Below are 18,302 nucleotides of genomic sequence, written 5' to 3'. Positions count from 1 at the left end.
GTAAGCTTTGAATTTATAAATTTATATTCCCTCATTTCCTGCTATAACTGATCCTTCAACAGTATTGCTACATTTCCTTAGCTCTAACTCTATTAGAAACCCCTGACCTAATCCCATTTATTTCTCCCCACTGAAAAACTCCTACCCCTTCAGCTTTGTTTCACTTAGAGGCAGGACAACCAGCTACTTTTCATTCATAACATCGACACTCTTCTCTTCTCTTATCATCCGCACTACGTTTATGTACGTTGAAACATCCCAATTTAAAGCTTTCTTATTTTTATTTTTAGTAAGCTGTATGGGAAAAAGGGGTTACTAGCCCATTTCTCCTGGCATTTTAATTGACTTTTATAACATGCATGGCTTATGGAGGAAAGATTCTTATTCCACTTCCCCATGGATATAAAAAATATTAAGAACAAGAGCTATTAAAAAAACAAAACAGAAAACTCAGATGAGTGTGTATACACAAATGTGTAAATGTATGTGTAGTGTACCCTAATTGGTTGATGTCTACCAACCTACTATGTATTCTACTATTGGTAGAATTTACAAATTAAATATTTTCATTTTTATTTTCACAAGATAAGAATTAAGATTCTAATAAAAAAAATTCATATACACTGATTGTGGATTTCATCATTCTGTAATGCCCATTAAATTTCATTATTTTCATTCCAGTTAATTTTATACTTGTCATTCAATCAAGCTGTGAAACTGCACAGTATGAAAGTAAAGGGACCAGCTGAAAATGGTCCAAAGGATATGAAACTGTTCATCAATCAACCTCATACGATTGATTTTGATTCTGCTGAGTCTGCTAATGCAGTTCAGGAAATAGCGTAAGTAGATTTTTGTTTTAAAATTCCACCTCTTGTATATTCCCTGAATTGACAATTTCTAGAGTAATATTAATCTACTTTATAAGACAGTATGGTTAAATAAATGATTTACCATGTAGTTTATAATGTATACTGTACATTTTGTCATCTATATGCTCATGTGATCTCAAACCAAGGACAGTAAAAATAAAGCCGAGTCCTGAGTGATTGTCATATACAGTGATGCCACTTATGGCCTTTATTCTAATCTAATTATTTTTTCCTTCATATTTGAATGATTTATGTACTACAGTTATTTAAAACATTTAGTAACTATTTAATGTACTATAAAATACCTAGATCATCTTTGTAAATCTACTGTTTAATAAATGCATCTCATGCATGCTTATTTATTGGCACTTTTGCTTAGTTTTTTTTTTATTTCAGCTTAACTAAATTTATTTGGGATCTCTTTGGGCTACTGCTTTTCTGTTTTTCCTTACTACATGGGATAGTTACTGCTTTTGCAGTTCCTAGTCTTTTTGAGTAATACTGTATCTTCCATGTTGGTTTTGGGAATTATCACCCCCATGATCTGGTCTGTGAATAGACCTGATTAACAGCCTTGTCATTCAGATTGCTAGTAGTTCAGTTTTAGACACCTCAGTCCATCTGATTAAAAACTGTTATAAATCTATTGGAAATTCCCCTGAATTTGAATCTTGGACTGTTCATTGTGTTCATTAATTGAATTATAACTTACTGAATCCCTGCTTTTTATTAAGGCTATTTTACACCATCTTCCTCTTCAAGGGGGGTTCCTTGGCACGGTGAAGAGGCTCTTGGTCTGAGGAATTAGACCTTTTGATCTCCTTCCTCAGACCAAACCTAATTATCCCCCATTCTCTATCCCATCTTCCCCATCTCCCCTTTTACCTTTCCTCCTCCTCTCCCCATCCTTTCCATATTCCCTTCCTGTTTTCAGCCTTTGGGATTCTTCCCACAGGCACTCTAGTTCCTAGGTAGGGGGAAGGGTACCGTGGTTCATCCCATTCCTTTGAGGTCCGTGGTGATGGTGTATGGTGTAGTTTGCTGTGGAATCTGGATCATATGGGGATGTCCTACTCCATCTCTGGTCTCCCAGGGAGTGGCTTTGGGTGTCTTTCAGGTGACTGGTGTATCTCTGGAAGCTGCCTTTCGGATTCCCGGGGGTGGTGGTTGAAGGAGGTATGCTTTGTGGTGGATATCCAGCCACTCTCTCTTTTGTCCACTGTGGTGGCTCAGTAGATGTGAAGTTGCTATCTCAGATTTCTGGTTTACTGGCATGAAGGGTAGGGTATGGCATGGGTTTCATGCCGCATCTGCACTACTTGCGGTGCTGGGGCCCTCTTGGGCACAGAGGGAGATTTATGGCCCTCTCTTTTCTCCTAGGAGCTGTCCCTCCCTGTTCCCTCCTTTCTTTTATCTTTTTTTTTTTTCTTCTTTTTTCTTTCTTTTCTGAAAAACAAAAAGAAAGAAGTGACATAACCATGGAGTCCTAAGTCCATGAAAGAGTTTCCCCCCAGGCCCCTTTCTGCTACTGCACCTTGTTCCACCCCTACCTTGTTATTTGACTACTCTACAGACATTTCTAATGCCCCTGTCCCTCCTGCTGGTGCAGTTCTGTCACCCACTCCAGGTGCCGGGGTTCACCTGACTCCTTTGATGCATCTGACCTCCGCACTTCTTTGACCATGCTTCGGCTCCTCTCTCTACTGTGCGGCAATTTTCGGATCGCCCGCTCGTCACACGCCTGAACACCCAAGACCATTACCTGATGATACTCCTTCGCTTCCCTCTCATTCTGCCCAGAAAACACTGGCGTGACACTCCCTCCCCTTACACGTTATGTTTCAAAATGCACAATGGACTAAGTTTTTTACTGTGCGACCGACTTCTCCTGACTTTCTTTCCAGCCATAGTAATAGTAAGGCGCTCCTACAACATGTGGGTTGAGATGTATCCTTTCATGGTTTCAAGCAGTGCACGCATCATCACGGTACAGAATGTTAGCCATGCTCGCAATCTTTCTCTCCTTACAACCACAGATGTTATTCCTATAACTATTGAAAAACATAATTTTCTCAATTTTTGTAGTGATACTGTCATTCTACCTCGTACCATTGTCCAGCAGAATTTCCAGACATGTGGTGATGACATTCTGGAACAGCTTGAGCTCCAAGAACTCCCAATCCTCACAGTAGACACTTACGTCCTCCCTGCCCGCAGGCGGAGACAATACCCTTGCAGTGTAGCTCGCTTGACTTTTGACTGCCATGAGTTTTCGTCCTCGGTTTATATTGTGGGACAGTTTACAAGTTTGAAAGGTGATTCCTACACCGCAACAGTTTAGAAATTGCTGGCGTTTTGCTCATCCAGAGAAATATTGCAGGTCCATGGCCAAATGCCCAGTCTGTGGTGCTGATGACCATACCAATACATCTTGTAGTCTACCTCCCTCTTGCCTTAATTGTCATGAGGCTCACTCATCTTAACTCTCGCCGTTGCCAAGTTTACTTAAATGAGCGAGAAATCTGTTGTCTCAGAGACAGAAGGCTTTCCTTATGCTAAGGCAGTCTCTCATCTATGCCTCCAGGGGAAACTTCCCCGTATTTCTTATTCTCGAGTTACTAAACGACCCCCACCTCTAGGGTCCTAATTTCTGTAGCCTCCGCTGTCACCCCTTCCACAGTCACCCCTGTCTCTAATTCTTTTGCTGTCCTGTACTCAGAGGTCTCTACCTTGACACCTCATTCTGTTCTCACCTCTTCTTCTCACTCACAAGTTTGTGTCTACAAGACCTCGTACAGTAATTCCTCCCCATCACCCTTCTACTTCTCCAAAGTCCAAAAAGTCCCCATTGTTAAAATCTCTTAACCTCTCCTTCCCTTCTGCCTGCACATTTTTCCTTTCCAGTTTCTGTACCTGGTTCTTCACCTCTAACTGGCTCTGTTACGAGTGTGGAGGTTCGTCGTCCTCCTCGCACAATACCTTCCTCCCCTGTCCCCTCCCAAGTTCTTCCTCTTCTGCCCCCCCCCCCCTCACAGGTTGCTTCCTCTCCTGTCCCCTCCCAAGCTTCTCCAGTTCCCTCTACCCTTTCATCCTCCCCTACTTTGATACAATTCACCGTTACCCCAATCTTTACTCACCCTCCTCCTTCCATCTCCAATATCATCCCACATACAGCATCCTTGTTTTCTGAAACACCTGAAGCTATCTCTGAATATATTGAGGAGACTAGAACATTGATGGACACTGATCCACCTTGTCTTCCTACTCTTCACTCTTCTGTCTGCACAACTCCTTACTTCACACAGCGTCCCAGTCCTTTGCTGCTTGTGCGTTTTCTGCTGCTTCCACATATGTACTTTTCTAACGCTTCTAGTCCGTAGATACCTCTACCTTTCTCTTCACAAATCATGGCTTATTTACAGTGGAATATCTGTGGCCTCAGAGAAAAAACTGGGGTGAGCTTCAAGTGTTGCTCTCCCAGTTTTCCCCTGTTTGTGTTTGTTTACCAGAACCCAAATTACACTCTGCTGTTATCCATCCCATCTTGGGCTATGTTTTATTATATTCATCAGATCCTTTTCCCAATGGCACCTTTAATGAAAGTGTACTTCTTATACACACCATTTCCTGGGGGGGGGGTCTCACAGTTGGAGGATTCTCTCACCTCTCTCCCCCTCCATGTTTTAAATGCAGCCTCTCCTCACTTCACAATGGAGTTTCATTCCTAAGACAACGTCGTTAAACGAATTCGTCGCCAAGTGAGGAGCATAATATAATGGTAGTGAGTTTGTGTCTACTATCTTTGGTATTGTTTTAATGTCACCTTTGCATCATTTATGACATTTCTGGTATATTTTTAAATGTTTATACAGTAGTGTACTGCATATTGAAATAAACAGAATAGAGGAAATCAGCTCTAATATACATTATTTAGGTAAGAATACTGGTCAGAGAGCTCGTCGTAAGTCCGAGGCATCAGTAAATGAGTACATCGCTAAGTGAGGAGAGGCTGTACGGGTACCCCCACTTATTTTGATCCTTGTACTCATTCTCTCTCATGCCTCGATCTCTCAGTTTGCTCTTCCTCAACTGTACCAGACTTTACCTGGTCTGTCCTCCCATACTTGCATGACAGCAATCATTTTCCAATCATCCTTATTTCTCCTTCGTATTCACCTCGTAGCTCATGCTACCAGTTTGAGTGAATCGAGACCTTTACTCACGTCAAACTACTTTTAGTGAGGGTCCTTCTTCGTCCTTCATTGATGAACTTTTACACCTCTTCTCAACCTCAATTTTAACCACAGCTTCACATTCTATACCCCAAACCTTGGGCAGGCATTCTCACAGGTGCGTGCCTCGGTGGTCACATGCTTGTGCTCGGGCAGTACATTTAAAACATGCTGCATGGGGCAAGTACCGGTACAATAGAACCACAGACGACTCCTTGATTTTAAGCAGAAGCGAGCGATCGCCCACCGTGACGCTAAACGCACTTGTTGGCGGGATTGTTTCTACCATCACTTCGGCTTTCTCTATAAGCGCAGTCTGGAAAAAAGTACAGAACCTGAGTGGTAAATACGTTCCTGACCCGGCTTCCATTTTTCGGGTTGCCAGTGTCGCTATGGCAAACCCTCTTGACGTTGCTGCCGAAATTGGTAATCTTGTCTTGTGTCTCTCAGGGGCTCCATCTATGCCCCTCGTTTCTTTCCTTCAAGCTTTCCAGAGAATTAGAGCCCCTAAACTTTTCTTCTATCAGAGAAGAATCTTATGTGCCTTTTACACTTCTGGAACTGGAGGCAACACTCTTTGCTTGCCGATCATCGGCAGCTGGGCCTGATGGCATTCATATTCACATGCTACAGCATTTACATTAGTCAGCTCTTGCTGTCCTCTTATGACTCTTTAATCTTATTTGGTCACAAGGAGTTCTTCTCCAGCTGTGGAAACCTGCCATTGTTCTCTCTTTCCGCAAACAGGATACTACGGGACATGATGCCTCCCACTGTTATTCCATTGCTCTTACCAGTGCAGTTTGCAAGGTGATGGAACGTCTAGTAAGTAGACATTTGATGTGGTATTTAGAGAGAGAGAATAGTCTGTCCACTAGGCAATGTGGCTTTCGTAAGGGCTGTTCTACTATTGACCCCTTACTACGCTTGGATACATATAAACCTACCATCCGACTTACGACCGAGTTCGGTTCCGAGAAACCGGTCATAAGTCGAAATGGTCGTAAGTTGAACTTTACTACAGAATATCAACAAAACATTTTTGTAATGACTTTATTTTATTGTTTTATTTTGGTATTTCATGTTTTACTTTACTTCTTATGTTGTTAGTACTGTATTTTATACTGTAAGGTTTAGGATGAACACTGTGTACAACACAAATACAGTGGACCCCCGCATACCGTCGGCATCACATAACGTTTAATCCGCATACCGCTCGCTTTTATCGCAAAAATTTTGCCTCGCATACCGCTCAAAAACCCGCTCACCGCTGTTCGTCCGAGACGCGTCCAATGTGCGCCCTTAGCCAGCCTCACGTGTGCCGCCGGTGGCATTGTTTACCAGCCAGCCTCCGTGGTAACATCCAAGCATACAATCGGAACATTTCGTATTATTACAGTGTTTTTGGTGATTTTATCTGCAAAATAAGTGACCATGGGCCCCAAGAAAGCTTCTAGTGCCAACCCTACAGCAATAAGGGTGAGAATTACTATAGAGATGAAGAAAGAGATCATTGATAAGTATGAAAGTGGAGTGCGTGTCGCCGACCTGGCCAGGTTGTACAAGAAACCCAAATCAACCATCGCTACTGTTGTGGGCAACAGAAAGGCAATCAAGGAAGCTGTTCTTGCCAAAGGTTTAACTGTGTTTTCGAAACAGAGATCGCAAGTGATGGAAGATGTTGAGAGACTCTTATTGGTGTGGATAAATGAAAAACAGCTAGCAGGAGATAGCGTCTCTCAAGCGATCATAAGCGAAAAGGCTAGGAAGTTGCATGAGGATTTAATTAAAAAAATGCCTGCAACTAGTGATGATGTGAGTGAATTTAAGGCCAGCAAAGGTTGGTTTGAGAGATTTAAGAAGCGTAGTGGCATACATAGTGTGATAAGGCATCGTGAGGCTGCCAGTTCGGACCACAAAGCAGCTGAAAAATATGTGCAGGAATTCAAGGAGTACATAGACAGTGAAGGAATGAAACCTGAACAAGTGTTTAATTGTGATGAAACAGGCCTGTTTTGGAAAAAAATGCCAAGCAGGACCTACATTACTCAGGAAAAGGCACTCCCAGGACATAAGCCTATGAAAGACAGGCTTACTTTGTTGATGTGTTCCAATGCTACTGGTGATTGCAAAGTGAAGCCTTTATTAGTGTATCGCTCTGAAACTCCCAGACCGTTCAGGCAAAAGAATGTCAAGGAGAATTTGTGTGTGCTGTGGAGGGCAAACAGTAAGGCATGGGTCACTAGGGACTTTTTCTATGACTGGTTACACCATGCATTTGCCCCCAATGTGAAAGATTACCTAACTGAAAAGAAATTAGAACTTAAGTGCCTCCTGGTGTTAGACAATGCCCCTGGTCATCCTACAGACGTGGCAGAGTGACTTTATGGGGACATGAAATTCATTAAGGTGAAGTTTTTGCCTCCTAATACCACTCCTCTCCTGCAGCCCATGGACCAGCAGGTTATTGCAAACTTCAAAAAACTGTACACAAAAGCTCTGTTTGAAAGGTGCTTTGTAGTGACCTTAGAAACTCATCTGACTCTAAGAGAGTTTTGGAGAGAACACTTTAATATCCTCAATTGTGTAAACCTTATAGGTAAGGCTTGGTAGGGAGTGACTAAGAAGACCTTGAACTCTGCTTGGAAGAAACTGTGGCCAGAATGTGTAGACAAAAGGGATTTTGAAGGGTTTGAGGCTAACCCTGAGAGGATTATGCCAGTTGAGGAATCCATTGTGGCATTGGGAAAGCCCTTGGGGTTGGAGGTTAGTGGGTTGGATGTGGAAGAGTTGGTGGAGGAGGACAATGAAGAACTAACCACTGATGAGCTGATAGATCAACTTCAACAGCAAGAAGCCAGACCTGAGGAAACTGGTTCAGAGGAGGGGAGAGAGAAATTGAAGAAGTTGCCTACTACAAAGATTAAGGAAATCTGTGCAATGTGGCTGAAAGTGCAAACCTTTATGGATGAGAATCACCCTCACACAGCTATTGCAAGCCGTGTTGGCAACCTGTACACTGACAATGTTGTGAAACACTTTAGGGAAGTCATAAAGGAACGAGAGGTACAGGCCACTATGGACAGATATGTTGTGCGAAAGAAGTCCAGTGACTCTGAAGCTGGTCCTAGTGGCATTAAAAGAACAAGGGAAGTAACCCCAGAAAAGGACTCGACACCTCAAGTCTTAATGGAAGGGGATTCCCCTTCTAAACACTAACACTCTCTCTCCCCTCCTCCCATCCCATCAATCATCACCAGATCTTCAATAAAAGTAAGTGTCATGTAATTGTGCATGCCTTTTTCAGTTTGTGTGTATTAAAATTAACATTTCATGTGGTAAAATTTTTTTTTTTTCATACTTTTGGGTGTCTTGCACGGATTAATTTGATTTCCATTATTTCTTATGGGGAAAATTCATTCGCATACCGATCATTTCGCATAACAATGAGCCCTCTTGCACGGATTAAAATCGCTATGCGGGGGTCCACTGTAGTTGTTTATTTCCCAGAAATTTGGCATAAAAAACACGGTCGTAAGTTGAGTGGTCGTAAGTCAAGCAGGTCGTAAGTCGGATGGTAGGTGTATTTGTAATGCCTTTGCCAATAACCACTCGGTTATCGCCATCTTTTTTGACCTTAAGAAGGTATGACACAACTTGGAGGTAAAATGTCTTGGCTCGGGCCCACTCCTTAGGCCTTCGAGGCAATCTACCATTTTTCCTTTTCGTGTCTGTTCTTTCCCACTGCCACACGCGAAAGCCCAACTGCCTACTGTGGCTTCTCGCTCTCTTTTTTTTAACCACTTCCAATCTCATTCTCGTGCCATCGCAGTGTACACTGATGGTTCCAAGTCTTCTGACAGCATCGGATTCGCAGCAGTGTTTCTGAACAGCGTCGTGCTAGCATTTTTACGGCAGAATTGTATGCCATTCTCATAGCACTTATCCATATTGCATCTATGCCTGTGTCTCCATTTGTGGTCATTTGACTCCCTTAGTGCTTTACAGGCTATAAGAAAATTTGATACACCTCATCCCTTGGTTTTTTGTATCCAACTTTGGTTATGCTGTATATTTCTAGCAAGCACAAAGACATTGTTTTTTTTTTTTTGTTGGGTCCCTGGTCATGTTGGCATACAGGGTAATGAATAGGCATACACTGCTGCATGGTCAGCAGTACATGACTTCCCAGTTTCATATAGATGTGCTCCATTCACAAACTACAGTGGAACCCCGAGTTTCAAACTTTAACTCTTTCAGGGTTTTGGATGTACTAGCATGGCTTACGCACCAGGGTTTTTGACGTACTAGTACGCCTAAATTCTAGCACCTTCAAATCTAGTGAGAGAAAGCCGGTAGGACTACATATGAAAGAATGGGTCTGTGGTCAGTGTGTGCAGTATAAAAAATTTCCTGCAGCACACAGTCCGTAATGAGAAAAAAAAACTTTGACCGTGTTTTTGGATTAAAACAGCGACTTTGCACTGTATTTTTGTATGGTATTTATTGTTGTATTCTAGTTTTCCTGGTCTCATTTTATAGAATGGAAGACATATTAGAGAAATTGAGATGATTTTGACTGGTTTTACAATGAAAAGTACCTTGAAATTGAGCTCAAAGTAGCAGAAATGTTAGATTTTTACCAAAGTTCAAAAGTAAACAAATCATGCTAAGCGTCCAATACACGTCAGCTGGCGAGTCTAATATTCTTTCACAAGTGCGCCGATATTATTTATACCATTTCTACACTAATGCAGTAGTCTGCATAACAGTAAATCTTCAATTTTTTGTGAGAATAAAAGTTCAAAGTGGAAAGCAAAAGAATGTAACTGGGACGTGGGGACATGACTAATGAACAGAGGAAATGTTATTTTAGTGCCAGGAATGTCTTACTTGTTTATTCTGGACCCTATTTGGAATTTGGCATCTTTTGAAATGTGTATGAAATTGGCAAAATTGCTAAATTCTGACCACTCTATTAGATAGTTGGAATTGGTAAATGGGTGGTTTCTTGTACTCATTTGATAGAAAAAAAATGGAGTTCTAGCAAAATAGTTATGATATTTGTCGACTAGTACACTGGAATTGGCCGAAAATAGGGCTCAAAGTGGGCAAAATCGCCGATGCGTAAACATCAAGACCGCTAACTTCGTGAGAGCATAATTCCATAAGTTTTCCATCAAATTTCATACTTTTGGTGTCATTATGATCGGGAAAAGATTCTCTAACTTTTCATAAGAAATAATTTTTTTTTTTTTTCTTTTTTTTTTTTTAACCATTTGACTGTCGTGGCCGTATATATACGTCTTACGAGGTACCGTGTTTGACGTATATATACTCATAAATTCTAGCGGCTTCAAATCAAGCAGGAGAAAGCTGGTAGGCCCACATGTGAGAGAAGGGGTCTGTGTGGTCAGTGTGCACCATATAAAAAAAATCCTAGAGCACGCAGTGCATAATGAGAAAAAAAAAACTCCGACCATTTTTTTTAATTAAAACGCCAAATTTGTGGTCTATTTTCGTATAGTATTTATGGTTGTATTTTCGTTTTCTTAGTCTCATTTGATAGAATGGATAACTTGTTATAGAAATAGAGCTGATTTTGATTGATTTTTCTATAAAAAAAAAAACTAAAAATGGAGCTCAAAGTAGGGGAAATGTTTGATTTTTGCTGATGTTCAAAAGTAAACAAATGATGCCATTGTCCAATAAATGTCCAACTAGCCATTCTAATATGCAGTCATGAATGGGTTGATGTTATTTATACAATTATTACAGTATTGCAATAGTCTGCATAATAGTAAGTCTTCTGTTTTTTGTTTGAATAAAAATTCAAAATAGAAAGCAAGAGTAATATCAGAGGGGCCTGGAGACGTGACTGATGAACAAAGAAAATGTTATTTTAGAGCCAGGAATGTCTGCGTTGTTCATTCTGGACCTTATTTTGAAATTGTCATATTTTTTAGTTTTCGTGAAATTGGCCAAATTGCAAATTTATGACCACATTATTAGGTAGTTGAAATCGGTAAATGGGCAGTTTCTTGTACTCAATCGATAGAAAAAATGGAGTTCTAAAGAAATAGCTATGAGTTTCGGCGACTGGAACAAGGGAATTAGCCGAAAATAGGGCTCAAAGTGGGCGAAATCGCCGATTTGTAAACAGCACCGAGGTCACTAACTTCGCGAGAGCATAATTCCGTCAGTTTTCCATCAAATTTCGTTTTTTTGGTGTCATTACAATCGGGAAAAGATTCTCTATCATTTCATGAGAAAAAATATTTTTTTTTTTTTTTTTTTTTTTTAGTTTTGCGACACCAGGAGACACCTCAGGATTGGGGGTTGCGACAGTCAAAGGGTTAAATTTGGGGGACCCTGAGAACAAGTCTCTGAGAGGACCTGTGGACCCTGAAAGGGTTAATCCATTCCAGGAACTAGTTCTAAAGTCAAAACATTTGAAACTCGAAGCTATATTTCCCGTGAGAAATAATGTAAATACAATTAATCCATTCCAGAAACCCAGAAGTATTCACAAAAAAATACTTCTTTCAATACACCGGCCGTATCCCACCGAGGCGGGGTGTCCCAAAAGGAAAAACAAAAGTTTCTCCTTTTACATTTAGTAATATATACACTAGAAGGGGTTACTAGCCCCTTGCTCCCGGCATTTTCGTCGCCTCTTACAACATGCATGGCTTACGGAGGAAGAATTCTGTTCCACTTCCCCATGGAGGCAAGAGGAAATAAACAAGAACGAGAACTAGAAAGAAAATAGAAGGAAACCCAGAGGGGTGTGTATATATATGCTTGTACATGTATGTGTAGTGTGACCTAAATGTAAGTAGAAGTAGCAAGACGTACCTGAAATCTTGCATGTGTATGAGACAGAAAAAAAAGACACCAGTAATCCTACTATCGTGTAAAACAATTACAGACTTCCGTTTTACCCTCACTTGGCAGGACAGTAATACCTCCCTGGGCAGTTGCTGTCTACCAACCTACTACCTAGGACAAAAAAATACATAGAGATTAATTACAGTTTTATATACACACAACATACATACATAGTACACTTAGTAATAAATAAATAAACATTTAAATAAACATATAAAATAACATTTTTACTTACCTTTATTGAAGATTGTTGATGGCATCTGGAAGATATGGAGGAGCAGTGAGGGAACACTTATTGTTTGGAAGGGGAATCCCCTTCCATAAAGACTTTAGGTAACAAGTCCTTATCTGGGGTTACTTCCCTTCTTTAAGATTTCCCTAAAATGGGACATGGTTCTGTCACTGAACTTGTAGCAGAGATTGCTTGTTTCAGCTTTCTCAGGGTGATATTTTTCAGCTAATGCCTGCACTTTGTTCCACATTGCATACCATCCACCACCACCCATCAACCACCACCCATCAACCACCACCCATCAACCACCACCCATCAACCACCACCCATCAACCACCACCCATCAACCACCACCCACCAACCACCATCCACCAGCCACCAACCACCACCACCACTACCACCACCACCACCCACCACCACTACCACCACCACTACCACCACCACCACCACCACCCACCACCACTACCACCACCACCACCACCACTACCACCACCACCTACCACCACCACCTACCACCACCACCTACCACCACCACCTACCACTACTACCACTACTACCACCACTACTACCACCACTACTACCACCACTACTACCACCACTACTACCACCACTACTACCACCACCAACCACCACCACCACCCACCACCACCACCCACCATCACCCACCATCACCCACCACCACCCCCCACCACCACCCACCACCACCACCCACCACCACCCACCACCACCCACCACCACCCACCACCACCACCACCCACCACCACCACCACCCACCACCACCACCCACCACCACCCACCACCACCACCCACCACCACCACCCACCACCACCACCCGCCACCACCGCCATCATCATCACGACTCGCGAAATCGTAATGACACGATTGCAAACAAACCATACCAAGGGCGGGATTTGAACCCGCGGTCAGAGAGTCTCAAAACTCCAGACTGTCGCATTAGCCACTGGACCAGCTAGCCACAAAAAGATTCGTCCAACTAGGTATATTTCTACACCATAGGAAGGTTAGCATAGGCACCACTGTGACCACAAATGCAAGTTTTTACAGATGAATCTCCAGCTAGTGTGGCCATGGCGAACTCTAGCTCAAGTCCCCTCAATGCCGTCAACATGACTCACGAAATCTCTGACCACGGGTTCAAATCCCGCGGTATGGTTAGTTTGCAATCGTGTCATTACGATTTCGTGAGTCATGTTGACGGCATTGAGGGGACTTGAGCTAGAGTTCGTCACGGCCACGCTAGCTGGTGATTCGTCTGTAAAAACTTGCATTTGTGGTCACAGTGGTGCCTTTGCTAACCTTCCTATGGTGTAAATATACCTAGTTGGACGAATCTTTTTGTGGCTAGCTGGTCCAGTGGCTAACACGACGGTCTGGAGTTTTGAGACTCTCTGACCGTGGGTTCAAATCCCGCCTGTGGTATGATCATCATTATTATTATTTTGATTATTCACATAATGAATTTTTATTCAAATCAAAAAATAGAAGATTTACTGTTATGCAATATTGTAATAATTGTATAAATAATATCAGCACATTTGTGAACATATATTAGACCCACCAGCTGGCATGTATTATACGTTTGAGGTCATTTGTTTACTCTTGAACATTGGCAAAAATTTAACATTTCTGCTACTTTGAGCTCAGTTTCAAGCCATTTCCAGTACTAAAACCAATCAAAATCATCTCTATTTCTGTAATATGTTTTCCATTCTATCAAATGAGACCAAGAAATCTCAAATACAACTATAAAAAAATACGAAAAAACACTGCAAAGTCGCTCTTTTAATCGAAAATTACGGTCTCATTTTTTTTCTCTCATTATGCACTATGTGCTGCAGGATTTGTTTTATGTGGTGCACACATACCACATAGATGTATTCTCTCATATCAAGGCCAAAATTTACCACTCACAGCTTATCAGAGTGAGCTGAGCTCATGATGTAGATCTACGGTTTAGTGGGATGAATTGTAAAGGACCTGCCTAGTATGGGCCAACAGGCCTCCTGCAGTGTTCCTCCGTTCTTATGTTCTTATGTAAAGCCGTAGATCTACAGCACGGACCCTCAAGGGGTTAAACCAAGTATAGGTTTCTGGCCGTCTTCTTGTCATCGATGTTGAGGTTGGGAGACTACTCTCTCCTATCTTCGCATTGGCCACACTCGTCTTATGGAGAGGTGCCCTGTTCCACTCTGTGAGAATTGTCAGGTTCCAGTTTCTGTTAGTCATATTCTGTTGGACTGCCCACTCTGTCAGCGAGCATGCAGCATTTACCTCTGTCATCACCACTCTACTACCCTTACTTTACCTTCTCTTCTTGCTGATGAACCCTCCTATAACCCAGATCCTCTCGTTGACTTTTTGACAGCAAATGATTTACTGCATAAACTCTGATGATGATGCCTCTAGCACTCCTCACAGCCCTTTCTACCTCAATCTCTTGCTACCCTCCACCCCTGCACTATCCCTTGCCCTGCTGCACTTCACAACCTAATAATAATCCCTCTCCCTCTTGCTACCCAATACCCCTGCACTATCCCTTGCCCTACTGCACTCCACAACCTAATAATAATCCCTCTCCCTCTTGCTACCCAATACCCCTGCACCCTTCCCTGCCCTGCTGCACTGTATAACCCTTGTAGGTTTAGCACTTCTTTTTTATTATAATAATAATTTACACCATCTTCTGTTTTTCATACAGATTTAGAACCATTATCTGTAATATGTAAATTACTGTGCAGTGGTACCCCAAGTTTTGTATAGCTCCCAGCTCGAACAGTTATGTAAGCATTATTGTAAGTGTATTTTTGGGGGTCTGAAACAGACTAATCTAATTTACATTATTCCTTATGGGAACAAATTTGTTTGGTAACGGCACTCGAACAGCCTTCTGGAACGAATTATGGCCGAAACTCTGGGTACCACTGTATCTCTTTTTGCCTGCACTCCAGAGAATAGAGTTTGAGGGTATTTCTGATAATTTAGTTTCAGCTGAATAGATGCAGGCACTGAAAGTTTTCTCCACATTAAATTTTCCTGCTTATTTTTAATCTAGTCTTTTATGCTTAGGAAGTATAGCATCTTTATTTTAAATCTGTTTTGTACATCCAAATATAAAGGGCATTTTTTCTCAGATTTCCAAAGTTGTTAATGCTTGTTTCACTAGATACATGTACTCTTATTTTCTGTTTTAGGTTAACTGCAAAGGATTTAGAGGGTGAACTGATTCCCCTCAAGTATGTGAAGCTTCAGAATGTAATGAACCTGACAGTATTTGTGAAGAACAATCAAAATGACTCAGAGACAACTCAGATCTCATACATTCAGATTATTGGCTCTCCAGTGCAAACCACAAAGATGTCAGATTTCAAGCGTGTGACAGGAAAAAAGGGTGAAAGTCACTGATTGTAGGGGCAATTAGTGCTTACAGAAATTTAAATTTTAAAAACTACAAAATTACATTAATATTTTTATCATTGCCCACATTAGTCTCATTTTCATTGTGTTGGAATATTTTTAATTTAAGAATAATTAGTATGTGAAGTTAATATTACAGTATCTTTGTCACTGTTGTTTATATATTCCTATATGATGAATGATAGTGTCAAATATTGGATAATTATATTTGAGTACAGTACTGCATTTGAAATTGTTGCCATTAGGTTAATTGCATTTTTAATACTGTACTTTATTCTTCATGACAGTTATATTATTTGGCCTAAAAAGACACCTACAGTTAACTTTAAATAATAAAGGAAACATTGATACTTCACTGATGTTTTTCCACATATTCATCTAAACACATTGTGTTTCCTAGTATTTAGGCAGTTCACTTTCCAATAAATAGTATAATGATGATGATAAGCAGATCACAAGTCAATCATATATATGCAGAATTATTGCCATTTGTGAATACATACAATTGCTTGAGTATAAATAAGTTCTGCATTAGATCTTTCTTATTTTTTTTTTTTTCCAACAAGTCGGCCGTCTCCCACTGAGGAAGTTTAAAGGATTACTAGTGCTTTTTTTTTTTCTTTAATTGATGAATTAAAAAAAATTAATGTAAGAGTGTTTAAGTTCACAGATATAGAAGATAACTAAGAGAAGCAAGCTTGTTTTATGAAGTGTACATAGGTGTATGGAGGGAGGGACAAGGGTGACAGGACAGTTGCCTCCTGGACAACTGTATCCTGGTCATTTGGCATCTCTGAACATTATGTACATTTTTTTTCAGTATATTTATTTCATATTAATGTAATTTTTTCTCTTTTCTTTGTGTCCTGAACATTTCTATACCAGTATATGTGTATTTCATAAGATATAATATTTACATATTCATGTTTTTTTTTTTTATCAAATAGGTTAGGTTATGAGGAGTTTATCAGTAGTTCAGTTCTATAAGTTGATTATCTGATTTTCTGGTGGGTTTTATATGTTCTATATGCAGGGAATAAAACAGAAAGGTAGTTTGTCAGTATACCAGAACACAACCATTGCACCTACTCCAATGAATCATCCTGTGTTTAGTAATCATGTCCAGCACATGTGGGGGTTTGTTTATAAGTGGCTCAGTACATTAACACCCCTCCTTCAGAGTGCAGGCACTGTACATCCCATCTCCCTGACTCGAGTCCGGCCTGCCGGTTTCCCTGAATCCCCTCATAAATATTACCCTGCTTACACTTCAACAGCATGTCAAGTCCTAAAAACCATTTGCCTCCATTCACTCCTATCTAACATGCTCACGCACGCTTGCTGGAAGTCCAAGTGTTCTGGGGGGTTCGGTGATTGGATCTGAGTAATAAATACACACGTTGGATGTCTTGGTAGCATACATTAAGATGATAGGGGATAGCTCTCAGAGCCTTTCCCCCCCCCCCCCCCCCATATCTTGGTTTCAACTGAGGGCAGTGCCCGAGGACACACTTTCAAAGGGTAACTCGTGACGTCACAGCTAGCAGGGTAGCAGTGAGTCATGTAACAGTTAGTGAGTAATTCACCTAATGGTTACTGGTATGAGGCACAGTACTACTGATAACTGATACTACTGATAGCTCAGCAACGCTAAGGTATGGCATCCCGACATACAGCTAATACAAACTAGAGGCTACAGGCATATGGCTCTGGCTGATACTATACAATGTCAAAGTACACAACAGTAGAACATTATAACTATACATTAGGATATTACTGTAATGGATGTTAGTGTAATACATTACAACTTATGACAAATCACAAAGCATAGTAATTAACCCTTTGACTATTTCGGTCGTATATATACGTACGTCTTATGAGCCAATGTGTTTGACGTATATATACTCAGAAATTCTAGCGGCTTCAGATCAAGCAGGAGAAAGCTTGTAGGCCCACATGTGAGAGAATAGGTCTGTGTGGTCAGTGTGCACCATATAAAGAAGTCCTGCAGCACGCAGTGCATAATGAGGAAAAAAAACTCCAACCGTGTTTTTGGATTAAAACGCCAACTTTGAGGTGTATTTTCATATAGTTTTTATAGTTACATTCTCGTTTTCATAGTTACAGTTGATAGAATAGAAAACATATTATAGAAATAGAGGTGATTTGGTTTTACTATGAAAAGGACTTTCAAATGGAGCTCAAACTAGGGAAAATATTTGATTTTTGCTGAAGTTCAAGAGTACACAAATGATGTCATTGTCCAATAAATGTTCAACTAGCTATTCTAATATGCAGCCATGAATGGGTTGACATTATTTATACAATTATTACATTATTGTAATAGTCTACATAACAGTAAATCTTCTATTTTTTGTTTGAATAAAAATTCAGAATAGAAAGCAAGAGTAATATCAGAGGGGCCTGGAGACATGACTAATGAACAAAGAAAATGTCATTTTAGAGCCAGGAATATCTGCATTGTTCGTTTTGGACCCTATTTTGAAATTGACATTTTTTGTGTAAAATTGGTCAAATTGCCAATTTCTGACCAATTTATTGGGTAGTTGAAATCGGTAAATGGGCAGTTTCTAGTACTCAATCGATAGAACAAATAGAGCTCTAAAGAAATAGTTATGA

The 18,302-nt window shown here is 40.7% G+C and overlaps 1 protein-coding gene across 2 annotated transcripts in view; it reads left to right on the top strand.

Moving 5' to 3' along the window:
- Txl (Thioredoxin-like) overlaps window positions 1–16,017 on the top strand; it is a 105,195-nt gene extending 89,178 nt beyond the window's left edge. For both annotated transcript variants that reach the window (XM_053773424.2, XM_070085950.1), the window contains 2 exons: window positions 682–842; window positions 15,440–16,017. In XM_053773424.2, coding sequence (XP_053629399.1) covers window positions 682–842; window positions 15,440–15,650 — 372 coding nt within the window. In that variant the 3' untranslated portion in view covers window positions 15,651–16,017. The remainder of the gene's footprint in view (window positions 1–681; window positions 843–15,439) is intronic.
- Window positions 16,018–18,302: the final 2,285 nt, after the last annotated feature.

This window comes from Cherax quadricarinatus, chromosome 17, assembly GCF_038502225.1.
Source record: "Cherax quadricarinatus isolate ZL_2023a chromosome 17, ASM3850222v1, whole genome shotgun sequence".
NCBI lineage: Eukaryota > Metazoa > Arthropoda > Malacostraca > Decapoda > Parastacidae > Cherax > Cherax quadricarinatus.
This window is presented reverse-complemented; position numbering and strand designations above follow the sequence as displayed.